The sequence below is a fragment of the Alexandromys fortis genome, unplaced genomic scaffold, assembly GCF_014885135.2.
Source record: "Alexandromys fortis isolate MF-2015 unplaced genomic scaffold, M_Fortis_MF-2015_v1.1 scaffold_75, whole genome shotgun sequence".
Taxonomy (NCBI): domain Eukaryota; kingdom Metazoa; phylum Chordata; class Mammalia; order Rodentia; family Cricetidae; genus Alexandromys; species Alexandromys fortis.
In genome coordinates this window covers 8,113,267-8,127,295 of record NW_026067956.1, presented here as the reverse complement: position 1 = coordinate 8,127,295, position 14,029 = coordinate 8,113,267, and the positions used below count along the sequence as shown (strand labels likewise).

Genomic DNA, 14,029 nt, shown 5'->3' with positions numbered 1-14,029 from the left:
GCACTCATGGACTCAGCAGGTACGGCTACCTGCACAAGCCTGAGTCAACATGCCATCACAAATAGGAGGCTCCTACGGCCTTGCCCCAAGCCGAGCTGGCAGTTAATGGTACAGAGATGGGGGAATCATTTTTACTCAGCGGTGTGGTCACAGGTAAATTGCTCATGCTCCAGTAAATAACTCCATACCCACACTCAGGCAGGCCACCCTAATCCGACTCTGAACCATAATCACACACATTCGTGTGTATACAAAGGAGGGACCTTGTTGGGGAAAAGGGATTCAGAGGGCTGGGGGAAGATAATGGCGACTGAGTATGATCAAAATACATCATACACGTTAATGAAACCAAAGACTTTTTAATCTATGTTAATCATAATCTTTATTTCAAAGTAAGATAAAATATTCATTTCAAATGAGATTCTTGGAGACAGTTGTATCTAAGCTAGATAAGGGGTGTTTTCCAGAAAGACAAAGGAAAAAAATCTTGGCAAGGGAACAGTGAGAGCCAACAGGATGTGAACAGCCTGCTGCTGGAAGAGCTAGTTCCCCTGCAAAGGCAATGGTGATGAAGGTCTAAGATTGCAGCAGCTACAGAGCAGAGCTGGCCTATTAGGTACTACGTGCATGAACATGATCTGTATCTTGCAGTAGACTGGCAATTTCTGTACAATTATAAGCAGGAAACAGTGGTAAGACTCTAGCAGGTCAGGGAATGGCAAACTTGGCTCTGACAGACCTTGCCCCTCCCCATTACCTCTGCCTTGCTGTTAGATTACATTCCACCAAGGCCCATTCTCTTATCTGGGGACTTCCTTCCCAAGGCTGACCAACCAGGGTCCAGCTATCAAAGTTCAGCAATCAAAAGCCTCCTTTTGGCTGCCCTGATTAACATGCCCAATCAAAACAAACCAACTCCTTCTAACAAGGGGTTTCCCTTTCTCCCTTTATAAACTGCCCTTTGCCTGTGGACCGTGCTGGTCTCCTTTTGTCCCTCCCTCTGGTCTCTCAGTAGTGCCATAGTTTATATTGGGGTACAGGTCCGATCCCCATCCCACGCAGTTCTCATACACCTTCTGGTACCTGTCCTCCCCAATCAGCATCAGCTAATTGTCGAGTTCCTTTTAGAGAGGATAACATTTTGCTGGGCACGGGGGCTCATGCTTACAAACCAGCACTTGGCAGGGCAGGCTGAGGTAGGAGGACTGCCAAGATATAAAGCCAGCTTGGATTACAGAAAGAAACATTGTCCAAAACCAGAATGACAGAAACAAAACAAGCAATGTTAAGGAGATGGCATGATGACAGTCAGCTGTTTATGTCTGTAGCTGCCCTTTCAGCAGTCTTTCAGGTGCTAGTCCGCTGCCTTTTTATATAACCAGGTCTGATTTAGACAATGGTGGCACTGCAGTGCACAACAGGAAGCTCAGGGAGAGACTGAGAAACACCTCAGCTGGACTCCACCTCCTCCCTGAGCACTACTGTCTAGCTACCACAGAAAAGGGGCTTATTTCTCCCAGAGTAACTTTTACCCAGCTATGCTAGGCCGTATCACTTTTCCCAACTTTACTTCAATCTTCTAAATTTATAATTGTTCTGTCATTTGCTCGTTTACCACCTTTGACTTTCACATAAAGACCAGGTGTCTACTGATTTCCAAGCAATCTCTAACCCAGCAGCAGAGACACAAGGCTAGAAAGAAATTCCAGCATTATTGTAACTCAACTCCCCTAAAAAAAATTTAGTTTTTGCTTTTTAAGCCGATCTGATTCCCCGAGTCCTAACCCTTACACTCTTTCACTTCTGACCTAAAACGGTTCCGCAGCAGCAAGCTCACGAGTTCTGCAACTTCATCTATAATGCTATCCATCAGTGTACGGCATCTGAACGAGAAAAACAATTTTTGGTTTTACTTCTGCTCTTGGCTATCAAAAGACTTAGTTTAGGTGGCTCTTGAGGACTTAAAAACTCATTCAACATTTGTCAAACATCATGATGTGCCAGATTTTCGGGCGGGGGAATTGTGAAGAACTGAACACAGTGAAAGATCTGTGTCTCAGGGACTTTAAGTTTGAGAAAGTGAAACATGTCCAAGTACCAGGTGAGCTCCGTACTGTGGTAGTTTGAATGTAACTGGCCCATAATCCCAGAGGGAGCAGCATTATTAGGAGGTATTGTTGTGGGATTTCAATCCAATCCATTTAGCCAATGACTTTTGGGGCAAGTCCTAGGGTGTGGTCTTGTCTGTGTCTGTGACCACTTAAGAGCCAGAGAGGTGTGACCCCTCTCCCTCAGCACTCTTTCTCTCTCTCTTTCTCTCTCCCTCAGGTGGTCAGAGTCAGAGCAAGGAGCGGCTGGTCCCTGGGCAGAAAGGCAGGACACGGGCATCTGATCTGTATCCGAGAGTGTTTATCCCTATTTTATACTTAAATATATTCTCGAGCCCCTTTAACCCCACCATGTTCCCGCCGTGATAACAATGGACTGAACCTCTGAAACTCTAAGCGAGTCCCCTCAATTAAATGATTTCCTTCTAAGAGTTGCTCTGTTCATGGTGTCTCTTCACAGCAATAGGAACCTTAAGATAATGGCAGAGCAGACGTACAGTTCTACAGCAGGGCCAGTGGACCAAACTTAGCTGAAAGAGTCTGTGGAGTAGTGAGAATGTATGGGACAATAGGTCTAAAAAGGTAAGGTCGTGGCAATATAATAAACCACCACAGTAACATTCAGCAGCCCCACGATGTTAGGCCATTCTTAGAGTACTGTACACATTTTATCCAGTCCTTCAGCAATCCCATGCGGGACACTCCCACGAGGGAGTGCTGTCTATCTCATTTGCAGAGGAAGCGGTAAAGGAAATCTCCAGAGTGGTGGTGGTGTGACTCCAGGACCAATTCTGGGCCCCTCAAGCGTCTGAGGTGGAGTTCTCGCTGTTCTGATTCTCTCATTATTTCCTGTGTTGGGAACATTTACTTGTTACACAAGCTTACTCTTTTAGCTTCTGTCGTTTTGTTTTGAAATAGGGTCTTACTATGTAAACCTGCCTACTCGTGCTTTCCGAGTGCTCGGATTAAAGGCATGCACCTCCATGTCCTATATTTTCAAGACATCACTACTAAGAATCACTTAATTAGGTATTTTTCAACTTAAAAGACTGTGAATGGATAGAAGTTTGTAATGTAACTTTAAGGACTAACCATTACCAATGTTCAAAGAACATATCTAACAAACAATTAGGCTTGATTTATGGGTTTACTTTCCGAATGGAAAATTGGCAATAGCTTGTGTAGCCTTATCTGCTCAAATTCAGCATCCGTGTAACTGACAGCAGCTCCAATCCCAGAGAGACATGTATAGCCCTACTGTAACCACCCTAAACAACAGGCCTGGTAAACACAACGTTATCCTCCACAGCAGAAGAAGAATAGCAAAAATGACCTACAACGACACAGATGAACCCTATAATTAGAATGCTAAAGAAAAGGCAGACACACAACATATGAGAATGAGAGAAATGAATCTATGTACAAATACGGCAGAAGAATGATTTGTTATGAGGTGACTGATGACAGGAATATTCTGGTCCCTGAACGTGCTGGGATAATGGCTAACATATGTACTCAGTTTCTGGGAAGTAATGTTTGTTTGTTTCTGAGGCAGTCTCTTTACTAAGTAGCTCAGGCTGTCCTGGAATCTGCTGTGTAGACTAGGCTGGCTTCAAACTCAGAGATCTGCCTCTGCCTCCCAGAGCTGGGATTAAAGAGTAACCAGACGTACTAACTAGTTTTATGCCAACTTGACACAAGCTAGAGTTATCTGAAAGCAGGGAAACTCAAGAAAATGTCTCCATAAGATCTGGCTGCAGGGGATTTTCTTAAGCATTAAGGGAAGGGGCAGGGCCGAGCCTCTGTGGGTGGGGCTATCCCCAAGGGGGCCGTCCTGGGTTAAGAAAGTCACACAGAGCAATCCAGTCAGCGCACCCCTCCATGATTTCTGCTTCTGCCTCCAAGTTCCAACCCTGTGTGACTTCCTTCCTGACTGCCTTCTATGAACACGCATGTGGAAGTGTCAGCCAAATCAACCCTTTCCTCCCGAACTTGCTTTGGTCATGGTGTTTCACCACAGCAAGAGTTACCCTGACTAAGACACCTACTTTGTGTGACATCTTACCAAGGGTACACCTGGGACTTTATTTTCTGTATACAGACTGTCTATAGAATATTAAATGGAAGTTGGTATTTCAAATTAAATGGTCTATAATTTTTTAACAAATTCTGAAAAGTTAACATGAAGGAAAACAATTATATTACTTCTATCATCCAATATTTGAATATTCATCCTGAAACAGGAATATCTTAAAAATTGGAAAATGTCAGTCCTCACATGCATCCCACAGAAACAGACACAATTTTCTGAGAAGAAAACTGAAGCTCAGAAATTAATGTGTAGAAAAACAAAAACCAAAACCTCAAACAGTCTTAACTCTGTGAATATGCAGTGTATGTGTGCGCGCGCGCACGGGCAGGGTGTGTGTGCGTGTACATGTTATTTGCTTGTTTGGAGGACAGGGTCTCACAGTGTCCAAGGCTGGCTTTGAATCTGCAATCTTCCCGCTAAAAGCTACATTAACAGGCGTGAACCACCACCATGCCCAGCCTAGAGAGGCAGCTTCATCACCATGCTACATTACATTTCAGTGAGGAAGAACTCATCTGTGTCAAGGTAAGAAAGACTCCAGTCGCAAAACCTTCTGCACTTAAATGTTTAAAATATTTTCCAATTGCATCCTCCAAGCAGAGAAATGCAGTCACAGCAAGATGAACCCTGAATAACTGTTTTCCACAGTGACAGGTGATTTAGATACAGCACAACTGTTCATGCCTGAGAAAATATGACAGAGGAGTTTCTAAAACCCAGCCCCGCTGACCTAACTCAATTCTGACCCTGAACTTCTTACCGCAGTGTTAAGAAAACTCAGCATGCCAGTAAAGTGTTAGGTCAACTAAACATTTACAGCGCTGTCAGTAAACTGTGCTGAGAACAAGTCAATGACTCACACTACCCAGGAATTTTACAAACAGAAACAGACAAATGCATCATGCAGGGTTTTAACACAGGTAAACAGGGGATATCATTCCATAATCAGTTAAAGCATTTGACAAGCATTTGACAATTTACCAACATAAAATTTACCTCTTTGGAGGGGCTAGCAGGAGATGTGAATATTGTCATCCAATAGGACCATACAAACATAACAAAGAACAGATGGAAAGCCACAAGGTAAACAACGGTCTTTCCTGGTAAATAAAAACAAATAATATTTTATTGAGTCTGGGTGAAAAGAAAAAAATACATTAGAACAGTATGGTTACAAGACCTGATTTAATAAAAACTTTCATTTAAATATCAAATATATAAACTCCTTTATCTTTATGCTACAACAGTAAGAGATATATGCTACCCTTGTTATTTCGAGGTGTGAAGTTATAAAATAAGCTTATAAACCTAACTTTATGAATAAAGACTACATTTGGTGAGAATTAATTACATTCAGTTGCTGAGGCTCTGAGTTAAAAAAAAACACCTTTGAAAATTTTTGCTGAGTTTGGTTTCCTTCCTTCCTTCCTTTTTGAGATGGTGCCTCCCTACATATTCCTGGCACTCACTATGTAGACCAGGCTGGTCTCAAAATCAAACTCAGAGATCCACCTGCCTCTACTTTCTGAGTGCTAGGGTTAAATGTGTGTGCCACCACTCCCAACTGGGTTTGAATCTTTTGTTTTGAGGGTGTCTCTGTGTAATAGCCCTGAATGTCCTGGAATTTGCTTTGGATACCAGGGTGGCCTTGAGCTCACCTATTTCTTTAGGCCTTTGCCTCCAGTGCTAGGATTAAAGGCTAAAACTTTGGAAAAGAGAGTTTTTGACAGGCTGGCCTTGAACTTACTTTCCAGTCCAAGATGGCCTGGATTCACTCCTGCCTCTGCTTCTCCTGCCACGCTGGCCGGAGAGAACTGGTGCGAACGATGTGCACACAGCTGCCGCTCGCTGTAATTGAGTTTTCCTTAAATGTTAATTCTCACTGACTTAAAAATTATTTAAAAGGATCCATCACTATAAACATCACACCAAGGGGAACTGGAAACAGAAAGACAAAAAGTTTTACTAAACAATAATGAATAAATTTGAAAAACAATTCCTGTCTGGGTTAGAGTGTTCTAAAATTTATTCTCTTGGCTGGGCGATGGTGGCGCATGCCTTTAATCCCAGCACTCAGGAGGCAGGGCAGGTGGATCTCTGTGAGTTCGAGACCAGCCTGGTCTACAAGAGCTAGTTCCAGGACAGGCTCCAAAACCACAGAGAAACCCTGTCTTGAAAAAACAAACAAACAAAAAATTATTCTCTTGTTCAACATAGGGTAACAAAAAAAAAAAGTTAGCCACTGTGAACGTCTACCATAATCTTTTCCAAATAAACTAGTGTCCCAGTTGACATCCGGGACTCCAACTATCACTCACTGGTGTAATATTAAGCCTTTTGTTGTACTCTGCAGTTTTTCTATCTGAAACGAATAAAGTTAGTTTTTATAAGAAGCAAGAACCAATGGCCATAGCTGAACCCTTGTATGTGTTTTGGTGTGAAATTTTACACAAACACACTCTGAAGACAAGTGTGAACTCGATTCATCTTTAAAGTCAGACTATAAAGTTCTCTCCACTCTCAGACTTACTTTTCCTCACAGCTGCGCAGACTTCGATAAAACACTTGTTTCTATAAAGTCATCAGATGCTTAAGAATGATAAATTAATAAATGCAAAACACCATGTGTCCTAACCAAACTAGGGGACTTTCTAGTCACAGTGGACTTTAGCTTCTCAATTCTTCATTTCTTCCTACCGAAAGCCTCTTAGCATATGACACCGGCTTTCTTTCTAACCCTTAGGCATGTAAACACGAGGATCAGAGAATTTTAATGTCACTTGTAAGAAGCCTTAATGCCAGAACTGAAATTCATAACTGCCTGATAAAAATCTAAAGTTCTTCACTTCTGTCACCGAAAATTGTTTTCCTGCACTTTTTTAGTCAGCATTTAACTAGTCAGTTTACTTCTGTGCCAGTGTCTCATGACTTCCTCCCATAGCTAAAATACTCTTTCTTTTCATTTCCACTAATGCTGTCCACTGTAAACATTCTGGTTCCTCAGCAATCTGCATTTCTCTACGTTGTCTGTTCCCTTCAGGCCAAATCTTGTAGTCTATTGAGTGGACTCAAAAAATATTGAGCTGCCTGGCAGTGGTGGCACAACTTTAATCCCAGCACTTGGGAGGCAGAGGCAGGTGGATCTCTTTGAGTTCAAGGCCAGCCTGGTCCACAGAGCAAGTTCTAGGACAGGATCCAGAGCTAGAGTAACTCTGTCTCAAAAAACAAACACACACCCCCAAAATAAACACTGAGAGATTGATTTTTCCTTTGGGAACCCATTTCGGGGCTCACTCCCTTCTCTGACCCAGCTCTAAGGCCACTTCACTGACTCTGAAGTGCTAGTTTACCAGTGCGTCCTGTATTCATTTCCTGTCTGTCAATCAAGCTAGCAGTCTTTACTTATACCATTGGTTCTCAACTTGTGGACAAGGATCACTTTGACAAACCTCTACGTCCAAAACTATTTACATTAGTATTTGTAACAGTAGCAAAATAACTATAATTTTATAGTTGGGGAGGTCACCAATATATGAGGAGCAGTATTAAAGGGTCGCAGCATTTAAGACAGATGTCAGCACACAAGTACTTTAAACTTGATTACTTACAACCAAGATTAGCATAAACAGATGCTTCAACTTTTAACATTTACCATTCCTTTAGGAAATTTCTACTCTCCATACACACAAAATGGTTTGCTTTAAAACACATTTCAGTTAAATAAAATTAAACTCTTAGCACAATACTTGGGATATAAATAACAAATAATAATAAAAGAAAATACTGCTCTTAACTAAATTCAAATTCATGTGATGTGCTATTTTTTTCTTGAGGGGCTGGAGGGCTGAGGACCACTTAGAGTTGTGTGTGTGTGTGTGTGTGTGTGTGTGTGTGTGTGTGTGTGTTAGTAGCCTACTACTGAGCTGCCCTTAAATTTTCTCTACTTTTTTCCCCTCTTCCCCCAAGAAAGGGTTTCTCTGTGCAGCCCTAGCTGTCCTGGAACTTGCTCTGTAGACCAGGCTGGCCTCAAACTCAGAGATCACCTGCTTCTGCCTCCCAAGTGCTGGGATTAAAGGCGCATGCTATCACTGCCCAGCAACAGAGTCTTGATACATAGCCTGGGTTGATTCTAAACTTATAGACCAGGCTGGTCTGTGCTGTAGGATGATGTTTCCAATCTCTGTAAAAATCTGTTGCTCTCAGCCGGGCGATGGTGGCGCATGCCTTTAATCCCAGCACTCGGGAGGCAGAGGCAGGCGGATCTCTGGGAATTCGAGGCTAGCCTGGACTACAAGAGTTAGTTCTGGGACAGGCACCAAAGCTACAGAGAAACCCTGTCTCGAAAAACAAAAACAAATCAAAACAAAAAATCTGTTGCTCTCATTGGTTGATAATAAAAGCTAAATTGGCCTATAATCCAGGCAGAATAAAGTTAGGTGGGAAAGTCACACATATAAATAGGGAGAAAGAAGGGTGGAGTCAAGAGAAACTCAGGTGCCCAAGAAGCAAGATGCAAGGTCACACGGCAACATATAGATTAACAGAAAAGGGTTAATTTAAATAGAGGAGCTAGTCAGTAATAAGCCTGAACTACAGGCAAAATATTTTGTAATTAATATTAAGCATCTAAGTGATTATTTAAAAGCAATTACAGGACAGGGCAGGACAAAGACGGCTCTGCTTACAGGTCGGGAACTCATAATGCTCTTGGTCTTAGCCTCCCAAGTGCTGGATTATGTTCCAACATACCCAGCTTTCATGACTATTAAGAGGAAAACTTTGAGTCACATTTATGAAAGTGGGCTGGCAAGATGGCTCAGCAGGTAAAGGCACTCGCCAAACTGAGAGTGTGGCCCACACAGTGGAAGGAGAGAACCAACTCCCCAAAGTTGTCCTCCTCTGAGTGTGTGTACACGTGCACAAACATACCCAATGTGAAAAAGTAAATGTATAAAGTAAAAATATTTGTAAAAAAATTAAAGCTCTAAGAAAAATCTAAATCTATAAATCAAAATCTATGTTCAAAAATCACCTGTAACTCAATGTATCATAAAATTTCAAGATAGCTTTTAACAAGTGGGAAAAAGAGGAAAATATTCTTTTAAGATGTGGCTAAAAAAACCCTGCAATACATACTAATACGAATGAGAACTTTGAAAAAATAAAGTCAAGGCTGAACAGATGGGATACACCTATGACACTAATATTTGGAGGCTGAACACATCACCATTTGAAGGTGGAGGCAGGTGAATCTGAAGTTAAAGATACAAAGTAAGTCCTGGAGAGCCTGAACTACATCAAAGACCCTGCCCTCAAAATACACAAAACAAAATCTTCAGATAATCCCTTCATTTGTGTCTATACTTTCAACACACATAATTGTTCTTTGCATTTAGAAATAATTCTGCATTGAAAGAATGCAAATAAGCCGGGTGGTGGTGGCGCACGCCTTTAATCCCAGCACTCGGGACTGATCTCTGTGAGTTCGAGACCAGCCTGGTCTACAATAGCTAGTTCCGGGACAGGCACCAAAGCTACAGAGAAACCCTGTCTTAAAAAAACCAAAAAAAAAAAAAAAAAAAAAAACAAAAAAAAAAACAAAAAAAAAAAAAAGACAAAAAGTAAGACACTAGTTTAAAGCAACTGCCACACTTATTTTGTAGGAGAAAAACATACATTAAAATGAAGCCCTGAGTTGGGGGAGATGCCTCCGTGGGTAAGTTCAGATCTCCTGACTCCACATCAAGAGAGATGTGGTAGTGCACAACTACAAATTCAGTGCTCNAAACCCTGTCTTGTAAAATCAAAAAAAAAAAAAAAAAAAAAAAAGAAAGAAAAAATATTAAGCAAGGAGTGGTAGCACACGCCTTCAATTCCAGCACCTGGGAAGCAAAGGCAGGCGGTTCTCTGTGAGTCTGTGGCCAGCCTGGTCTATAAAGTAAGTTACAGGACAGAAAGGGCTACATGGAAAAAACTTGTCTTGAAAAACCAAAAATATAATAAAACAAATATTAATACTGTTATTTAATTGTTTCAGAATCCTCTGGGTTTTTGTCGGTTAAAATCTAATTTTATTTTTGAAATTTTACTTCAATGTAGTGTACTACTAAAGCTTTCTTCAATTCTAGTGAAATTCGTAGAAAAAAATCTTTTCCCCTAAGCATTGTTTGTTTGATCATTATAAACTCATTTATTCCCTTGACCTAATAATACAAATTTAAAATGTGATTTTATTAAATATCTATGAGTAATATGTACTATTTTAAACAAATACACGAACAATGGAACCATCCCTAAGATTTAGGTATTGTGAAGGCAGACCTCCCCCCAGCCCAGTGAAGGCTGCTACCAGAACTGGAACAGAGCTCCAGGGAACACACCAAGCAGAAATGCATGAATTTATACAAAGTAGTGCTAGGAGCCTGCTAAAACATAGCCACGTTAGTCATTTAAGATACTGTGTGCCTAGGAAGAAACCCAGCTGAAGTACTCTCTCCTTCTAACTAAAAAGGTAAAGACACATTCTTTCTTTAAGGAAAACAAAACCCCATGAATTCACACCATTAGGTAAAAAGTACACGGTTACAAATGACTCTACTTAAAGTGAGACTATGAGAGTCTTACCGTTTTCTCCTTTTCCAGAAACAGTAACTGGAAGAAAAAAATAGGAGTAAATATACTTATACGTGAATTTTGTTTCATTTTCATAAAACCTGAAAAACATTCTATCATTAACAATGCAACTACTTAACATTTTTTAGCCTCTTTAAACTTCAGTGTGTTGAGAGAGCCCTTTACCACTCTCCTCAATCCCACAGTGAGAAAAGGGCTGTTCTTCAGAATACAGTACACGCTCAGCTGGCAAAGCACTGGCTGCAGAAACACAAGGGCGTGAGCTGATCGCCCACCCGTGTGCGGGAGGCAAGCACTTGGAATCCTAGTTGTGAGTTACAGGCTGACCCCTGGGTGGCCGCCAACTTCACCTGGGCATCCATCCGGGGCGGGTGTAAGGGAACGGCACAGCTGGGCAAGGCTGGACGAAAGAAAACGTAATACAAATCAAGGTGCCTAGTTCCCAAGGGATGATGGCAGATGGACTTCTGACCTACGCACACATTCCTATTTCCTTATAACTGAAGCACGGTAACCATCATATTTAGGGAAAGACTGTAATAATTCATGTATACATGTAAAGTTCTCAAGTTAGGGTAGCTGACGGAGAAAAGGTACTCCATCTTTTTCCATTTTGTACTATTTTTTTTTAAAAGCTTTTATTAGCTGGGCATAGTGGTACATATCTTTAATCCCAGAACTCAGGAGGCAAACCCAGGCGGATCTCTGTGAGTTTGAGGCCCACCTGGTCTGTAAACTAAGTTACAAGACAGTCAGAGCTATACAGAGAAACTGTCTTGAAAAAAAACAAAAATAAAATAAAATAAATTTTAATAGCTGTGTACTGTTTAACTGTAAATTATTTTAGAAGCCTCTGCGTTTTATGTTAAAAATCTAATTTTATTTTTGAAATTTTACTTCAATGATACTACTAAAGTTTTTTTTTTTAAATATTTATTTATTTACTTATTATGTATACAATATTCTGTCTGTCTGTATGCCTGAAGGCCAGAAGAGGGCGCCAGACCTCATTCCTCATTACAGATGGTTGTGAGCCACCATGTGGTTGCTGAGAATTGAACTCAGGACCTTTGGAAGAACAGGCAATGCTCTTAACCACTGAGCCATCTCTCCAGCCCTAAAGTTTTTTTTAATTCCAGTGAAATTTTTAGATCTTTTCCCCTAGGCATTGTTTGTTGATCATTATTAACTCATTTGTTCCCTTTACCTAATAATACAAATTTAAAGTCTGGTGGTTTGATTAAGTATCTGTGTAATAACATACTATTCTAAACAAATATATGAACAATGGAACCATCCCTAGAATTAGATGATGTGGGATGTCCTTCCCTATATGTGTTGCTTTTATTAGTTGTACAATGAAGCTGTTTCGGCCAATGGCTTAGCAGAGTAAAGTGAGGCGGGAAATCCAAACACACACACACACATACACACATAGCACACAAGAGTGCGTGAGCAGAGTGGAAGGAGACACCATGTATCCTCTGAAGAAATAAATGTGGCACTGGTAAGCCAGTCTTGTAGCGATAACAGATAAATAGAAATGGGTTAACCTAAGAGCTAGTTATGAATATGCCTGAGCCATGGGTCAAACATTAATGCAATTAACATAGTTTCTGTGTGATTATTCAGTATGGGTGGCCGGGAAACATCTCAGCTTATTTTTAGATACTATGAAGCAGACTTCCTCCCCAGCCCAGTGAAGGCTGCTACCAAAACTGGAACAGAGCTCCAGGGAACACACCAAGCAGAAATGCATGAATTTATACAAAGTAGTGCTAGGAGCCTGCTAAAACATAGCCACGTTAGTCATTTAAGATACTGTGTGCCTAGGAAGAAACCCAGCTGAAGTACTCTCTCCTTCTAACTAAAAAGGTAAAGACACATTCTTTCTTTAAGGAAAACAAAACCCCATGAATTCACACCATTAGGTAAAAAGTACACGGTTACAAATGACTCTACTTAAAGTGAGACTATGAGAGTCTTACCATTTTCTCCTTTTCCAGAAACAGTAACTGGAAGAAAAAAATAGGAGTAAATATACTTATACGTGAATTTTGTTTCATTTTCATAAAACCTGAAAAACATTCTATCATTAACAATGCAACTACTTAACATTTTTTAGCCTCTTTAAACTTCAGTGTGTTGAGAGAGCCCTTTACCACTCTCCTCAATCCCACAGTGAGAAAAGGGCTGTTCTTCAGAATACAGTACACGCTCAGCTGGCAAAGCACTGGCTGCAGAAACACAAGGGCGTGAGCTGATCGCCCACCCGTGTGCGGGAGGCAAGCACTTGGAATCCTAGTTGTGAGTTACAGGCTGACCCCTGGGTGGCCGCCAACCTCACCTGGGCATCCATCCGGGGCTGGTGTAAGGGACCAGCACAGCTGGGCAAGGCCGGTCTACAAAGTGAGTGAATCCCAGAACAACCAGGGCTACACAAACAAATACTGTCTCAGGGGAGAAAAAAAGAAGTTTTTGTTTTTATTTTATGTATATGGGAGTTTGGCCTGAATATTGGTGTACTGCTTTTGTTCCTGGTCCCAGACGTAAGCTGCTGTATGGGTCCTGGGAAATGAACCCAGGTTCTCTGCAAGAGCAAGGCAGCAGAGTCATGGCTTCAGGCCCCATCTTCTCTTACCCTTCGAGTACCCTAAAAGCAGTCCCTCTACAGTGCCTGAAAAGGTGGGAATTACTGTTCATTCTTTCTGGACGATCCAAAACCATGTTGGACAAGACTATTTCCAATACATCATCGCTACAGGCCCTCCCATCTCTTCCCTTACCTTCCTCAAATCCGACACTAAGGCATCTGCCCTATCAGTTTTACACTCACCAACCAGCAAAGACAACGGCTGACTACTCTTCAGCACTGTGCCTTCTGGGCAGCCAGCACTACAGACCTGCCGTAATGTAGTCGTCTAGCTGACTCATGCTTTTGGTCTGTTACAGAACACAATGTCACAAATACTATGTTCCTTTTGATCCCCCTTTCAGAGCTATGTGAACACTCCCGCCTCTCTAAAGCTTCCTGAGCCCCCACTTCCAGAATAAACACCACACTCTTCTGTTACTACTGCCCACTCCCACATCCGTTCTCATTCTCTTGCACTTCCTCGTCACCGACTGCATCACACATTATCCCATATTTTAAGACTCTAAGTATGTATGTATGTATGTATGTATGTATGTATGT

The 14,029-nt window shown here is 41.4% G+C and overlaps 1 protein-coding gene across 4 annotated transcripts in view; it reads right to left on the bottom strand.

The window, feature by feature from the left end:
* The window catches only part of Zdhhc20 (zinc finger DHHC-type palmitoyltransferase 20), a 62,380-nt gene that overhangs the window by 37,743 nt on the left and 10,608 nt on the right, over window positions 1–14,029 (bottom strand). For 3 of the 4 annotated variants that reach the window (XR_007593592.1, XM_050152172.1, XM_050152174.1), the window contains exons 2-4: window positions 12,822–12,848; window positions 10,825–10,851; window positions 5,197–5,300 (exon numbers count right to left, since the gene is read on the bottom strand). Coding sequence is in view for 3 of the 4 variants with exons in the window: in XM_050152172.1 (XP_050008129.1) it covers window positions 5,197–5,300; window positions 10,825–10,851; window positions 12,822–12,848 (158 nt within the window). In the remaining variant the exon portion in view is untranslated. The remainder of the gene's footprint in view (window positions 1–5,196; window positions 5,301–10,824; window positions 10,852–12,821; window positions 12,849–14,029) is intronic. The other variant, XM_050152173.1, reaches the window with a different exon arrangement.